General features: G+C 53.5%; 1 protein-coding gene across 1 annotated transcript in view; it reads left to right on the top strand.

Moving 5' to 3' along the window:
• Positions 1-16,710, top strand: part of SLIT3 (slit guidance ligand 3) — a 584,433-nt gene that overhangs the window by 521,368 nt on the left and 46,355 nt on the right. Inside the window, exons 19-22 of the mRNA XM_040630315.1 lie at positions 1,873-2,036; positions 3,137-3,269; positions 14,695-14,763; positions 16,363-16,434. Coding sequence (XP_040486249.1) covers positions 1,873-2,036; positions 3,137-3,269; positions 14,695-14,763; positions 16,363-16,434 — 438 coding nt within the window. The remainder of the gene's footprint in view (positions 1-1,872; positions 2,037-3,136; positions 3,270-14,694; positions 14,764-16,362; positions 16,435-16,710) is intronic.

A 16,710-nucleotide genomic window follows, 5' to 3' on the forward strand; every position in this document is an offset into this window, starting at 1 on the left:
TGCAAATATCTTCTCCCATTCCGTGGGCTGCCTCTTGGTTTTTTTTACTGTTTCCTTGGCCGTGCAGAAGCTTTTTATCTTGATGAAGTCCCACAAGTTCATTTTTTCTTTTGTTTCTCTTGCCTTTGGAGATGTGTCATGAAAAAAGTTGCTGTGGCCGATGTCAGAGAGGTTACAACCTATGTTCTCCTCTATGATTTTGATGGATTCCTGTCTCACATCAAGGCTTTCATCCATTTGGAGTTTATCTTTGTGTATGGTGTGAGAGAGTGACTCTTTGGAAGAAGGAAGAGAAAGACTTTTGGTTGCATCTCCTGTTGCTGCCTATTGTACCCATATACCCACCTCGCTGGGAATACAAGCCAAATTATAGATGTCCTAAAGGGCCCATACCATCTGGTCCCTCCTAACCTCCCTCCAGGACACCTCCCACCCCAGTGCCCCAGACCCACTCCTACTATCTGGAACATCCTTCCCCCAGCCCCCCTTCCCTCCTTCCCTTCTTTGCTCAAGTGTGGGTTGCCTCACCCCGCTCTGCCCCCGTGCCATGCCCCCCCAGTCCTCAGCCCGGCCCTCCTGACCATTTCCCTAGCATGGACCATTTCCTAATAGACTGTACAACCGATCTTTGCGTGGTTGATTCCATGCTGTCTGCCTCCCATCAGCTGGAATGGAAACTCCAGAAGGACAGGGATGTGCAGCTCTTTTGTGCATTGCTAACCCGCAATGCCGGTATCTGTGCCTAGCCCTAAGTCAGTAGCCGGTGAATCAGTGCGTGAATGGAATGCATGAATGACAGCAAGACGGGGGGCAGGGGGTTAGGAACTAGCACCCGCAGGTTGATTTGCTTTAGCTCACTCTTTACCCCTCCTGTGTGCCTCCACACTGAGAATCCAAAGACACAAAAGATGCCCAGAGGGGTGGAGTCACAAAGCATTCGGGGAACCAGCTTTGACACAAAAGGAAACTTGCCTGACTTGGCACAGCTGCTGAACGTCAGCGTCGGGATTCAAACCCGGGATGCCTGACTCCCGAGCTCTTAATTGTCCTGTCATACCACAGCCACTCAGGGCTGTCTGGCCTCTTATGTAAACTCCCTAAGCTTTACTTGCCTCCTGTGTGACATGAGAATAATGTCCCCTCCGTCCTCGGGCTTATGAAGTGCTGAGCCTGGTTCCAGTCCTCTAGGCAACACTCAGACCCACAGCTGCTCTTCCCTCCTCCTTCCACCAGTCCAGTCACTGCATTCCCCAGATATAGATACAGTGGCAATGCTGATGCCACGCAGGACCCCGGAGATGTGGAACACACAGACGGGTCTGATGCCCACCCTGGGGGAGCCGAGAGTCTAAGGAGAGAGGCAGACATTGCGCGGCCAGTACAAGCTCTGTGGGTGCTGTGCAGGCCACGCGGGTGAATGAGGGAGAAGACTGGGACAGGTGCAGCTCCTCACTTCCCTTTAGGAGAGGGACCGTCTGAGTCAGGACTGAAGGGGGAGGAGGAGGACGCAGCCAGGCAGACAGTAGAGAGAGTCATGCCAGGTGGGGGACTAGGCACTAAGTATAAGAGAATCGTGCTGAGGGATTGAAGACAGTCCACAGCTGGAGCTCAGGGGAGAAGGGAGGGCATGGCAGGAAACCATGGTCATGTCCATCCACAGAGGTCCAGAATGAGACCCTTGCAAAGACCACCTCTGGATTCTAGAAGAGAGTCTGCCTTTCCTTTCCTGGACCTCCTCTCTCCTTCCTGGAACCCAGAGCAGACGCCCCTGGAGAGCTGGGCCTTAGGGTTGCAGCCCTGGATCCTGAGGCCAGCTTCCACAGTAGAGGTGTAAGTGCTAACCACTCAGAGAGGGCCCTTCTTTCCTCCCAGAAACCTCCTGTCCAACCCCTTCAACTGCAACTGCCACCTGGCCTGGCTGGGCAAATGGCTGAGGAAGAGGAGGGTCGTGAGCGGGAACCCCCGGTGCCAAAAGCCGTTCTTCCTCAAGGAGATCCCCATCCAGGATGTGGCCATCCAGGACTTCACCTGTGAAGGTGAGGAGGCTGGGGGCAGGGCGGAGGGGCAGGACCTGGGAAGGCAAGAAACATACGAGAGAGGAGAGGTGCAGCAGGTAACTAGCGGTCAGGACCCCCTGAGATCTGACACTGCTCTGACCTCTGGCATGCAGGTGTGGCTCTGATGGGCTCTGCAGCTCTGCTGCTAGCCCTATGGCTCCCTCATGCAAAGTGAGAAAGGGGGCCTCTTTCTAAAGACATTTTACTTCTATCAGAAATGTGTCATAATATACTGATTTTTAAAACAAGACACCTTATGGCTATCTATGAGAATACTGTTTTACTAAATGTCCTAACCCATCATAGCCACAGTGGGATCGGTGCCCATTAGATGGTGAGGCACCCTTGTGCAGTACGCAACCTACACAACTGTGCATGAGAGTCCTGGCCTTCAGTGTTCCTATCTGTGTCATGAGGATCAGTGTATCCTAAGAAACAGGCTTCAGGATGAGCTCCTGGAAAATTTCTATCACTGGCTGGGTGGTTATGAATACCTGGAGGTCCGAGGCTTTGAGTGTCAGGATTCCAAAGGGCGTATTTACATAAATTCAAGCCAGCACAATTTTTGCTTGGTCAGCTACAGCTTATCTAGAGACAAATTAACTAGTTTGTAGATTAACTGAGGTTAAGGTAAAATGGGGCCTGGGGACACGTTTACCACCCCCAGAGGGATTGTGACAGTGGAAGGAATGGAGAAACGAGGAGAAAGAGGGAGTAAACAGGGGTCTCCCCCTACCCTGGACCCTCCTTCAGTCAGTTTGGCTTATTTCTGATTCGGTTCACGGTAACCACTTCCGTTTCTAATACTCTGGTTAATCAAGTTTTTGAAGTGTTCGTTTTATGTTGAACGTGTTAGAAGAGAGTGGCCCTTTTCCCGGATCCAGGCATACATTCTTTCCCCTTTACCCATGAAGGAGACCAGCAGGCTCCTTATTTCTCGTTCTGGCTCAGAGTGGAGGGCTTCTCTTTCCTGAAGATGGCTTGGTCCCTAGCACCCAGCCTCGTTCCCCTGCCCCGTCCCCTCCCCATCCCCCAGAGAAGTTCGTGTCCCCCCAAGCTCACTCGGGGACTGTCCACAGGCAACGACGAGAGTAGCTGCCAGCTGGGCCCACGCTGCCCGGAGCAGTGCACCTGCGTGGAGACGGTGGTCCGGTGCAGCAACAGGGGGCTGCACGCCCTCCCCAAAGGCATTCCCAAGGACGTGACCGAACTGTAAGTACTCCCACCCTCTAATCCCACCACCGCCAGCGTCCACCACGCTTTATCTCTAGTGTCCCCTGCACAACTGCCTGGGGTGCCCTTCCTTGAGTGGACCCCAACACCATGGCAGCAGAGCCTCGGCCTAAGGGTCGGGCAGCAGCTTAGACGTGGGCACAGGAAGCACACTCCCCAGGGCCTCTGCCCGGCAGGTGGCGACTCCCTGGCCCTCCGAGTACAAGGGGGAGGGTCACCGTCTTGTTTTCTAGATCCCCAGGAGCCCCCTGCTCTGTACTCCGCCTTCCAGATTCCCCAGCAGTCTCTCAGTCTGACACCAGAAACAAACATGGCCCAACATGATCCTGTCCCCCGTACAGCTGCCCATGCTGCAGATGAAATCTCAGCCCTGAGTCCTGCTCGCGCTCCACCCGGGAACCGTCAGACCCCGCAGCCCGGGCCCCCCACACAATTCCTCAGGGCTGCTCCCGCCCCAGAAAGCTCCCGCCTCCGCAGAGGAGATCTCATTCCCTTCCCAAAGCGCTCTTAATGTTCTGGACGAAGCTGTCTTTCGGCCCCGCTGGAAAGCTCAGCCAGTCCACAGGCAGGGAGGCGTCTCTGGAATGGCCTGGAATGGCCGGGAGCGGTGCGGCCGGGGCCGGGGCCGGGGCCGGGGCCGGGTGGGCAGCCGCACCAGCACAGCCCCTTCCTGCTTACGTTCGGTGGATCATTCACTCAGCACCTGTCTGTTGAGTGCCTGGTGTGTCAGGTTCCTCTGCTTACGCTGGGGAGACCCCCACCCACGTGGGGCCCCCAGTTTACTGGGGAAGGGAGACGTAAGTTCCACTGTCTCAGCAGCATGTTCGAGATGACAGCTATGACAGTGCCACAAGAGAGGATGAGATCACTGTGACACCCTAGAGTAGTGGGGCTTCCGTTAGACGTGGAGATCAGAGAAAATGTCTCTGCAGAGGTGAAGCCTGAAGGGTGAAGAGCAGATCAGGAGCAGGGGAGGAGGGCGGGCGCCCCACACGCCCCAGGGCAGTTGGTGCAGGTTGTGGCGGGCGGAGCCAGGTGGGGTGTGACTGGGACTCAGTGCCACCCCCACCCGCATCGCAAGCTGGCGCGGTCTCTCGGGACCCCAGGCATGCGCCTTCCTCTCGGACAGCTTTGCATGCACCGTGCCCTCAGACACAAGGGGCAGAATTGACCGAGACACCAGCAGGGACTGTGCCTGTGACTGGCTCTGCCAGGGCTTCCCAGGGGGGACCCTGAGTGGGGCACTGACTTAGAATAGCAGGTTAATTCCTGGCTGTCTGTTGTGGCTCCTGGCATCTCCCGACACTCAGGGAGGCTGGAACCCGGGCCGCCCGTGCCAGGAAAGGAAGGAAGGAAGGTCTTGATAGTCACTAAAACATCCACGATGGCCTTGCGTTTGGGCTCTGGCTGTGCTGCCGGAGGTTGGCACGAGCACTGCCGCGTGGCGCCACCAGCCCCGGGCCCTTCCCTCTGCCGCCAGTGCCATTGGGGGGGGGGGCGGCTGCAGAAATGACCCAGGTGCTCGCCTCCTTCCTGGGCCAACTCAGTGCCAAGTGACACATGCCAAAGAGAAGAAAGTGCCATGAAAACAGGCCTGTGGATGCTTTTCCCCAAAGCTCACGAAATTGAGATTGAAATAGCAAAGATAATTGGCGGTAATGATAAAGTAAACTCCAGAGCTTGGGGAGACCCGATTTCTTGCTTCAGAAGTGATGGCGCTCCCCTCAGCCAGACTGGTTTCCAAAGCACACCCAGGATGGCAGCCCTCACCTCCGAGGCCAGACCATCTCCCGGAGGGAGGGGAGGAGGAGTATCTGGGGAGGGCTCCGGGGAGGGGAAAGCAGGGAAATTGATGCCAGAGAAAGTGAAAGCTGACAGGCCCAGAAAGCAGTGGCTTGGAGGCCTTCGGTTCAAGGACCAGATTCAGTGTTTGGATCCAGCGCTGGCTTCCCAGCTCCCTCAGGCATCATTAGTGGTCTCAGGCAGAGCTGCCAGCGTACGAAACAAAATTAAGTTTAATTCACTGAAAAGGAAAAAAAAAAAAACACAACCAAAGTTCCATAGCATTTCTCCAAAGGGAGGGTGAGGGAGCCTACCGCAGGCACGAGCGAGCAAGGCGGTACTGTACAGGCGGGACATGAGTTTTCCTCCGTCAGCCTTCTGCAAACCCCAGTCTGCTCTCCTCGTGGGTGAGGGGCCACCTGAGGCCCTCGGCTCTCACCCTTGCTGGTTCAAGCGGTCCCTGGGGTAGGCGGCCATCCCCCTGGCTCTCTCAATGCTGAGAACGAAGAGCCACTCCCCAAGCCTCATCTCCAGTTAGCCGCCAGTCAGGATCAGAAGGCAGCTTGCGCTGACCCCAGGTCACATGCTCTTGGCCCCTACCCCGAAAGTTCTTAAATTTGGGGTCTCAGGACGCCTTTAGGTTTTTTAAAAGCAATGAGGACTCTACTTTTGTTTATGTGGTTATAGCTGTTGATATTTACCATAATGGAAACTACTGAGAAATTTTTTTTAAATATGTTTATTAGTCCATTTAGAAATAATAATTTACTCATTACATGTTTATATAAACAGCAAACGTCTATGAAAAACAAACCAAAAGAAATTCAACTGAGAAGAGTGACGTTTTTACAAACGTGGTAGAAAGCACCTGGATTTTCATAACCACCTCAGCATTCCCTCTGTCGTGATATGACGTTTTGGGTCAAGTACAAGAAGAAAATCTGGCTTCACGTAGACGTGTAGTTGGAAAAGGGAGGAGAATTGTAATAGCCCTTCCAGATAATTGTGGATATTCTTCCTCGATAATATACCAAAAATCACGTGATGGTGGTTTCTTAAAGGCTAGTCGTTGTGTGGAACCCAAAACCACATCCACGGACTTTCTGTAACTCTGTTACTTGAATGGAAGTTTCCCCCATGAATGACCTGGAAGAAGTGTGCACTGGGCATTTGGTTCACGGAGTTATGCAGACCTTCCCAGCGTTGGCACACTGCATTCCACAGTATCAAAAATGTCATAGCCAGTAACATCGCCGCAGATCCCCTCAGAAAAGTCTCCCAATAAAGGGATACTGCTCAGTGTAGCAGTTACAAGTTTTCTAAACTTTTAATTTTTGCTTGGAAGCAAGCTTGAATTTTATCAGGGCCAATAAGTACCATAGTTGTTTTCCTGGAAGTGACAGGCTTAACTGCATTTACTTTTGAGACGTCTTCTAAATGCCCATCCCAGAATACCCTGTTTGCTAGTCATTCTTCTAAGCCTAAATGGTGTTTTATGGAAGAAAATTTTTTAAAAAATGGCTAATTCAGCTTGTCCCTCAGTGACACCGGAGCTTTTTCTCCAGAAAACCAAAGCCAAATACATTATGCACGTTTCCCATTTTGCCACACAGAATATTGAAAAGATGTGTACTCGGGGTTGATATTCAATGCAATTAATAATTTTTCACTGCTTCGTGGAGGGCATTCTCAATGAAACTGGCTTTTTTTTTCCCCCTGCATGTACTTGAGGGGAAGAATATAGTGGCCACTGTTATCATGTGGTACCACGGCCTTGATTCATACTAAGGTGCCAGCCATTTTCCTCACACAGTACAAATGGAAAACAGTGTTTTACTGTAATCAAAAAAGTAGTTCTAGTCTCACAGAGCCCTGAAAAAGTCTAGAGGAGCCCCAGAGGCCCGTGGACCACACTTTAAGGACCTCTCAGGTAATTACACACTGGCAGGCAAACAGTCCAGGCCCCCGCTAGAAGTGAACACTAAGGTCCTGATTTAGAAGCAAGCCTACAAAAGCTGACTGAGAGCCGAGCAGAAGCAGACACGTCAGCCCCCGAGGTAGGTGACACAAATTCAGTCTGCAAAGGTAGGCACTCGTCTGCTTCAGGAAAGTTCTGTTCTTGCTGGGCCATGAGCCTCATAGACTCAGGCTTGCCATTCTGGAAGAACTAAAACGTGAACATCTCTTTGCGTGCATTTAAGGGAATGTTTATTCACATCAAACCTTCCTGATTCTGGAAACAAACCCTGTAAGTCCACGTCTTCCTGAGGGCTGGGGAGGAGAATGAGAATCTAGCACCAGCAAACAGTGCCGCCCCGTCCCCTGCAGTCTGCTGCTTAATAGCCAGGACATTCTGACCCTGATTTTCATGTGCGGACTGTGAGCATGGATTTGTGGTCCCACCACAAACATCCCAAGGAGAGGAGAAGGGAAGGATGACTATCTCCCCCAGGCACCACTGGTGGAAGAGGGCATTTCTACTGGGGTGTGAAGGCTGAGGACATCACGGGAAGCAGGCTTGTGGTACGCAGGCATCCACAGCACTGAAAGGAGGCTGAAAGGGTTGGGGGCTTAGCCCCCGGGGCACGGGCTGAGACACAGCTCCGTGGCACTGAGTACGGCGGGAGGTGATGAGAAGAATGCACGGCGTGAAGGAGGGTAGGACCTGGCCTGGCACTGGTTAGCTCCAGGGGGTCAGAAGATGGGAGTGTGGGGTACAGCAAGCAGCTCAAATCTAGGGAGATGGAGGTGCGTGCCGAGCAATGTAGGAAGTGACAAGCACAGAGGAGTGGCATGGGCAGTATGTGCTCTTGGACAGGGAGCGTGCAGGCGGTTCTGCCCACCCCAGCCTTCAGGAAGGTAAGGGAAGGTGTCGTCTGTCCGGCTGTGACCTACCACAGCCAGCAGTCCGAGCATGCGCTGTGTGCCACTGTCTCCATTGTCGATTGTCTCCATCTGGGGTCTCATTTAATCCTCCCAGGAATCCTACAAGGCAGGTATTGTCACCCCCATTTTGCAGAGAAGGTAACTGAAGCTCAGGAAGGTGGAAGAATTTCTTAAGATCACACTGCCAAGAAGCAGCAGAGCATCGACTCGAGCCCAGGGCTGTCTGACCCCAAGGCCCATCCTTTAGCCACTCAACTGCTCCCTTTGGCAGTGGCCTGGGTCCCCGTGTGCTCTGCCCAGTGGCCTGGCTCGTTGATTTGCAGGAGACAGTCATGCGTCTCCTTGGAACCTGCCACCTGCATTTAAGCGGGGAGAAGGCAAACCCGGCGCCCCTGCCATGAGGCTAGAAGCACCTGTCAGCGTTTCCGGCTGCGGCCGTCCTGACAGCTGCCCCTTCTCTAGCAACACCAGCTGCTGCTTTCTTTGCATACTTGCCACCTACCCCCCCACCCCCACTGGGGTAGGTTCCCCAGAGCACTTCAGAGAGCAACTGCCCAGCACGGACTATATCCTTGCCTTTCTCTGGCCCAGGGAGAGGGACAGAAATTGCCTGCAGCCAGCTGGAGGGCAGCTGGCTCTGGGCACAGCGGCGCTTAGGAGTCCTGGCACAGGCCTGGGCCCAGAGAAGCCCTCAGCAGATGGCTGCGGTGGAGGACACTTGGAGGCTATCGCGCAGTCACAGCCATCTGTGGGAGGGGCTGACGGAGGCCCGGGCACAGGCCACAGCTGAGAGAAGCCCTCTCCATGCAGTCAGGTGTTCGCTAAATTTATTGTGCCAGATAATGTCGCAGGAGCTGGGAGCACAGCAGCTAATGTGACAGATAAGACCCCTGATGTCAGAGACTTAGAATGGGGGAGGAAGACAGTAAGAAGGCTAATTAGGAAATTAGGCATTTCAGATAGGACAGAGAATAGTGTTTCCCAGAAAAAGGGAGTGGGGGCGGGACGTGGAAAGCAGTAGAAAGAAAGAAAATGTTTTGTGAAGACCCAAATGTGGAAAGATCTTAAAGAGACCAAGAAGACCAGTGATGGAGCAAATAGAATGGGAAAGAGACTGGTGTGTCCTGAAAACTCGAGAAGGACCTGCAGTTCCCGTAGGCCGTGCTGAGGGCTGACTCCTTATCCCAGGAGAAACGCAAGAGCCGAGGAAGAATTTTAAGCAGGAAAGTGATGTGATGCGATTCTGGTTTTAGAACTATTACTCCGGAAGAAGAATAGAGACTAGACAGCAAGGGGATCATTATCTGTTTTGTAATATTCATATGTATTATTGGACAGAGACTGTGTGTATGTGTGTGTATTCAGAACACACTGAAACCCGCTGTGCCGAGCACTGTTCCAAGAGCTTTCCACAGAGACTCACTTGATCCTCATCATCACTTCAAGGTGGGATCATGATAAGCCCCCCTTTTACAGGTGAAATGCAAGCTCAGAGCGGTGACGTGAGCTGCCCAAGGTCACACAGCTCTCAGCTCGTGGAGCCAGGATGTGAGCTCAGGCTGCCTGGCTCCTGAGCGGGAACCACATCAGCCCAGGCCCCTGGTGGGAACCCTGGCCATGAATGGGGGCTCCAGGAGGGTGGCTGCCCTTCTCCTTCACCATTCGGCGGGTCTGAGAGTTCATGTGGCACCCGTCAGAGCCCCAAAGCTCCGAACGGAAATGGGGAGCATCCAGTCCACAGAGCTGTATGCGGATTTTCATGTGAGGCAGACGCGGCCTCACGCGCTCGTGCTGGGGCTAAAACAGAGCATTTAAATGCGGATTGACACAAAGGCTGGCCCACCAGAGAGGCTCTGATGGCTCTGAGGCTGGCAGGGCAAGAGTGCCGTCTTCTGAAAGCATCCCTCTGGGGCCTGCGCTGCAGGCTACGGGCAACTTTGGAGTTCAGAGTCTTCGTGAAGGGCTTTGCACAAAGAGAGCTTCCCCACACAGCCACCTCTGTATTTGTGAAGTGAAGCCTTTTGATTCCACGTCTTCTGACTGCAACACCAGGTTGCCGGGGACATGGTACCCTTAGAGTGGCTCCCACACGGGCCCCCTCAGCCCTGCCAGGCCACACGCAGCCCTCCCTGGGGACTTCTCTGGTTTGCATCACACTGACGGTGTTTCCTGAGTACCTACTGCTACCAGCCAGTGTCCTGGGATGCTGCAGTGAGCGAGCAGCCACGGTTCTGCCCCACTAACCACAGACTCAAGCGTGGAGGCCACGGGGGGTGAGATGCTGTGCAGAAACTGCACCAGAAGCTTGGACTGAGTAGCCTGTCACGTCCCCGGTGGGTGTGGGAGACGATGTCGGGGAGGCAGTGCTCGAGCTGAGTTCTGAGCAGCCGTTGGAGAGAACTAGCAAGGAGGGAGAGCAGGGACAGGCGTGTGCCCAGACCTGTCCCCCAAAAGGAGCATGGGGCTTTTGGGGGGCAGGGCTGAAGCCAAGGGATAGTTTGCTGTGGAGTGAACAGGAAAGGGAGGCAGGGCCTGGGACGGTGAATCTCATGGGTCAACTTGACTGGGCTGTGGTACCCACGTGTTGCCCGGGAAATATTTTGTAGGTGTAGTTAAGTAAGCGAGGTTACCCAGAATAATGTGGATGTAGGCCTCGTATAATCAGTAGAAGGCCTTAAAAACAAAACAGGAGTTTTCTGTAGAAGGGGGAATTCTGCCTTAAGATCGTAACACAGAAGTCCTACTTGAGTTTCCACCCTGCTGTCCCTTCCTTAGAGTAAATTCTCTCTTGAGGCACCTGGGTGGCTCATTCGGTTGGGTGGCCGACTCTTGGTTTTGGCTCAGGTCATGATCTCAGGGTTCTGGGATTGAGCCCCAAGTCAGGCTCCGTATTCAGGAGGAGTCTGCTTGCGAATTCTCTCCCTCTGCCCCTCTCTGCGTGCACGTGCGTGATCGCTCTCTCTCCCAAATCTTTTTTAAAAATTTTAAAAAACAAATTCTTTCTTCCTCTGTATATATTTGTGTATGTCTCTCTCTCTCTCTCTCTCTCTCTCTCTCTCTCTCTCCAATTGGTCTGTTTCTCTAGAGAACCCTGACTAATCCAGAACAGGCCACAGACAGCTTGGAAGGATTTGGGCAGGATTCGGGTAGTCCTCCTGTAGCAAGCAGTGGAAGCCAGGGAAGGATTTTAGCAGGGAGCAAGGCCGCTCGAGTCAGCATCGGCAGAGCGCCGATCAAAGACAGGTTGGAACCCGGGGAACTGGCATGGCAGGCCCAGAGGCTCCAGAACCATCTGTGTCACGTTGCCCCTCCTCCAGGCCCCCCGAGCCTCCCTGTGTCAGATGAGCGTGCTGTCGGCCTCCCTGAATTCCAGTGGTCATTTCACGTGTTCGTTCAGCTCTTCGGCAAATGCCCGCATCTGTAGAGCGTGACCTGCCTTACGGCTGGACGTGGGCCAGGCACAGGGCATTCTTTGAAACCATTGTAGGTTTTTGTTCGTTTAATCCAGGGTCCTAGGAACAGTCCTTCTCTTCATTCATTCACTCACTCAGCAAATATTTGAGGTCCTACCGTGCGCTAAGCCCTGCACTGTGCTCTGGGGACGCAGCAGGAAACAGAAGCGGCCCCGGTCCCCGCTGCACGCAGCTTGCGTTCTACTGGAGGTGAGAGAATAAGTTCTGTGGTAGAGTGAATCCTCCCAGGACAGAGATGGCCAAAGGCAAAAACAAGGAGCTCCAGGTGGAGAGCTGAAACAGCATGGGTTTCCCTTCCTGGGCTATGCAGCCCAGCAGACCTGAGTTTAGATCCTGGCTCCTGGACTCACTCCACCCCTCTCTGAGCCTCAGTGTTCTTATTAACAAAATGGACAAAACACCCAGCAAAATATGCTCCCTCTTTACAGGATTAGATAACAGACCAGAGTCTCTGGATCCCATAGCACTGGACTATGCACCTGTTGTTTCTGTGTTGTTATTTTCCTTGTCACCACGTTTCCTTGTCCGTGACATTAAGTAACTTGCTTCAGATGTGCTTGTCATGGGACCTTCTGTAAGCTTCCCAGCAGGGAGACTTAGGGTTGTGATATGTTATTCTGGGTTTCATCTTAGATGCCTCAAGTTTGCTAAGTAGTCGTAGCAAACAAGAGTGAGAGAATAAGCAGCATGGGAGAGGGGGAGCCGTCACTGCCAGCCCGAGGCTCGACCCCTTCAAGTGGCTCCCTCGTGGTTAATTAGCCTCCCTCCAGCCTCCCTCCAGTGCCTCCGCACCAGCCCGCTCATTCATCCAGCTCCTCCCTCCCTCCCATCCTCCTTCCCTCCATGCCACACTGTCCACAAAACACTCCCTGAGGGCAGGTAGCCCAGCATGACCCCCAGAATCCCGCCACCCCCACAGAACCTCCCTGCCCAGCGGAGAAGGCTGGAGGCTCTTCCCACGCCTGCTCCTTGCCACTGCTGTCGAGCCACAGGGCCAGTGTCTGCACAGAATGTGAATGTCCTGCCACCTGTCCTTCAGGGCGGAGCAGAAGGGTGAATGCGGGGTCAGCTCTGTGTGACACCAGCCCCCTGCACCTGTCTCTGGTCGCTCACTGCACTTGGAATAAACCCACGTCCGAAGGCTTCAGTGTGATCTGTCCGTCTCCCTTAGCCCACCAGACCGGCCTCCCCACCTTCTTTCCCTGCCCCAGCAACACCCAAGCCAGGGCCCTCCACAGGCCTCACTCTTGCCCGACTGTCCCTCCTCCCCTGGTCCTGCCACCCGAAGCATCCCTGCCTCCATCCCAGAACTTTGCTCCTTTCCTTCAAAGCATGCATCAGTTTGTAATTTATGTCGCCTTCTGTGGGTGTCTTCTCTCCCCCTCCCTCCCCCTCCCTCTCCACATTAGATTTTTAAATGTCAGAAAGTAGGCATCATGCCCGTCTTCCTCACCAGCATATGTACTACCCGGCACACTGCACTTGCCCAGTAGATATGTCTGCCTGAATGAATGAGCGCTTCAGTGAATACGTTTCTCTTAGCTCCTCTGCCTCAGGACAGGATCTAAGTGTCTGTTGCTGAATTTTAGGCCGGAGGATCAAGCTCCCTGAAGGATGGGCTCTGGTTCATCTTTGTATCTACCCACCTCGTCTGGCTTAGCTCTTGGCACATAATAGTTACGCAACAGAGGATTAAGGACCGAAAGGACAGTCGTCCAACATGCCATGGCAACCTCAGACCCTATGGGGTCCTGCCCGGCGCTCTGAGCCATGAGGATTCCCAGGGGCTAACCCTGGAGATAAAGTCACTTGGCCCTAATTTAAGGAAACACCCATTCCAACTTGTCCTTTAAAGCTAAGCCTGGTTTGGCCATTGACAAACTGACTCCTATCGTGTTTTAACCCATGTCATCCCATTCACCCATTTGGTGGCGGGTCTGCTGGATGCCAGGCGGCATGCCAGCACGTCATGACTCAAAATGCAGCCTGCAGACCCGTACTTCGCACCCTCACCCGGGAGCCTGTTAGCAATGCAGGGTCTCCGACCCGACGCAGACCTACTAGATTAGAGTCTGCCTTTTTGCAAGATCCTGGGTGATGTGCACCTGTGTTAAAGTTTGAGAAGCGCTGGGCTACCCATAAAGATGGAAGGTCTGCCCTCTCGGAGCTTAAGGCACACCCTGCACCAGTGGGCATCAGCACCGTTCCGGGAGGAAGCTCTGGAGCCTTATGTCAAGGGAGATTCGCCCAGGAGACCAGAACAGGCATCATAAGCCATCTTAAAGGTTTTGTCATTTTGTCCCAAGAGCAACAGGAAGCCCAGGGGGAAGGAGTTTACAGCAAGGATGGGAGTGAATGAATTGGCCCATGACACCCTAGAGGGTAGTCATAACTTTTGTAATTCGTGATCCAAACAAGACTTCCTTCTCTTGTCCTCAAGTGCACTCGAGTGTCCGAGGAGGTGGCCTCATGCTAGGTGAGCAGGTCAGTGCAGGACCCTGAAGTCCAGACAGGTCTAGGCTCAGCCTCTGCCTGTCCAGGAAGAGTCTCCGTCTGTCGGTACGTCTCCAGTCTGAACCACTGTCCCCGCCCGCAGGCAGTCATCCTGCTGGGAACTAAAGCCCAGTCCTCCAAAACACGCCTTTTTCCCTCAGTTTCCCAGTGCACATCAGAGATACACAACCTCGAATTAAGGTTCTTAGCAGGAATCGTGGCTCAGCTCTCCCGTGCCCCCCAGTAGCTAAGTACAGGCCATAGGGAACTGTGGTAAGACTGTAGTCAGAGAGACCTGGGTTCGAATCCCAGCTCAGCCACTCACTCACTGTGTGACCTTGGGCAAGTGTTTCAACATCTCTGCAATTGTTTCCTCAACTGGGAATCGTTGCCATGTGAGAGTACTGCAAGGACTGGGCACAGAGTGAGTGCTTTATGTATTTAAGAAATGTGTATTAGACACCTACTGTGTGCCAGCTCTGTACACGCTCTTGGGGGGTACAACACTGGGCAGTTTTAGGCAATACCCCTGCCTCATGGAGAACAGCCGGCCAGTGGGGAAAGTGCCATTCGTTGAATAATGACACAAAGCAATATTAAGTGACAAATGTAGTATGTGCTTTGAGGTGGGGGGGGGGTGGGAGAGAAAAGGAGATACGAGAGAGTACAACAGAGGCCCAACCTAGCCCAGAAGGTCAGAGGAGGGGTCTCTGAGAAATCACTCTGCACAGTGTCTCTCGAGCAGGCGTCACTCTGCACCTGTCTTTCAGGTACCTGGAAGGAAACCACTTAACAGCTGTGCCCAGGGAGCTGTCCGCCCTCCGACACCTGACGCTTATGTAAGGCGCTCGGCCTGGCGGGGGAGGGGGCATGTCGTGTTCTCCCCTGGGGAGCTCAGGAAGCTGATGTGGAGGCTATGAGAGGATGGTCTGCAGGCCTCACGGCATTCCTGCGCTTTCTCCAGCGGTGGAGCCGAGAGAGACAGCTGGGAGGCATGAGCCAGTCTGACGTGCCAGGCCTTGCCCGCAGAAATAACCAGAGCCTGGCATCACTGACCATCCACGTCACCCTCCTCCTTGGCTTAGGGAGAGGTGGGGGAGCCTCTGACTTTCTGGGGCCCCAGTTAAATCCTGAGACTCCTCAGTCACCAGTTTCTTGCAAGCTGTTGGCTGCACTGAGCTTTGCCAGAAGCTTAAATGGGCATTTCTTCTTCCTCCTCTAGTTGTCTAGAAAATATTCCAAGTAGATGGTTCACACTGAGGTTCCTACAAGCAGTAGCTCCTACTGGCCCCGAGTCTGCCAAGATCCAGGGAAAACTCCCAAATGAGAAGCAGGGCCATGGGACATGGAGGGGCCCAGGAAGCCAGTGGTCTGTGAGCTTTGTCCCTTGACAGCCTCACTGCCTTGCCAAGATGGGACCCATAAGAGTACACAATAATTCCTTGGGCAAGTGGTCACTGGAAGATCACCCTGGCTGCTCAGGGGGCAGGGAGCCAGTCCACAGGGGGAAAGGAAAGTTCTTTCAGATTGAATCACTGTTGCCCTTAGGAAAGTGGGGCTACTGAAGAAAGGTGGAAGAAAGCCACCTGCCACCTAATTTAGCATGGCTTCCTAAATATCCCCCAACCCAGCCTCCAGCGGAGATTTTCCCACCTCAGCCCTGTGGGCATTTGGGGCCAGGTCACTCTTGGTTATGGGGCTGGGGACACTGTGGGATGTTCAGCAGCACCTCGGGGCCTCTACCTGTGAGATGCCAGTAGCGTCCCTCCCCATGTAGTGACGACCACAATGTCTCCAGACATTGCCACATGTCACTGGGGAAGCAAACGTGCCCTGAGTGGAGAACCACTGCTCTAGAGCGACGGTTTTCAACCTCAGCTGATTAATTTGTTTAATACTGATGCTCCAAACCACCCTCAAGCAATTAAATCGGAATATCTGGTTTCTAAACCAGAATATCTGGACATGGGACCCGGGCCTCGGAGGGCATAGACACTCTCCAGGGGACTCTCGTGTGCAGCTACTCTTGAAAATCACTGCTTGGGCTAGTGGTCCCTGAAGAGAAGCTGGAGCTTGTAGTTGGCAGAGAACTACACCACCACCAACCTCACTCCCTCTAAGACAGACTCTGATAAGGTGGGACAGATGAATGCCGGAAGTGAAAGAGGAACAGTGAAAGGAAGGATTGACCTGGGCAAAATGGCGCTAGGATAAGGAGAGATCTCATGTGTTCTGTGTTGCCGGGAGGATGAAATGGAAGGATAGACTTGTAATTGAATGGTTGACTGGATGGATGGATGGATGGATGGATGGATGGATGGATGGATGGTTGGATGGACGGATGGACAGCGGCAGGCATGAATGTGTGAACGTTGGGAACGACGCCCCACAGGTGCAACTAACAGTGAAGTACGACCCTTCTATTTTTCTCTTCCTAGCGACCTGAGCAACAACAGCATTGGCGTGCTGACCAACTACACCTTCAGTAACATGTCCCACCTCTCCACCCTGTGAGTATAGTGGGGTGCTGTGTCTGACACGAGCCTGGCAGTAAGTGGCCTATGGCCATCCTCTCTCTGCCCCCTCAGGCCTGTGTTCTCTGCTCTCGTGATCCTCAGGGCTATGGCTGCCCCCACGTAGAGCAGACCTTAATCATCAGAAGGAAAAGAAAGTGGGTCAGAACTCTACTGTCTGAGCAGTTAGAGAGGAACTAACACCTAATTACTTCTGAAGAAGCCCCTTTTTGGAATACCTCCTGTGATTTGTGAATTTTCTTTCCCCGTGGA

The sequence above is a fragment of the Ursus maritimus genome, unplaced genomic scaffold, assembly GCF_017311325.1.
Source record: "Ursus maritimus isolate PB19 unplaced genomic scaffold, ASM1731132v1 scaffold_15, whole genome shotgun sequence".
Taxonomy (NCBI): Eukaryota; Metazoa; Chordata; class Mammalia; order Carnivora; family Ursidae; genus Ursus; species Ursus maritimus.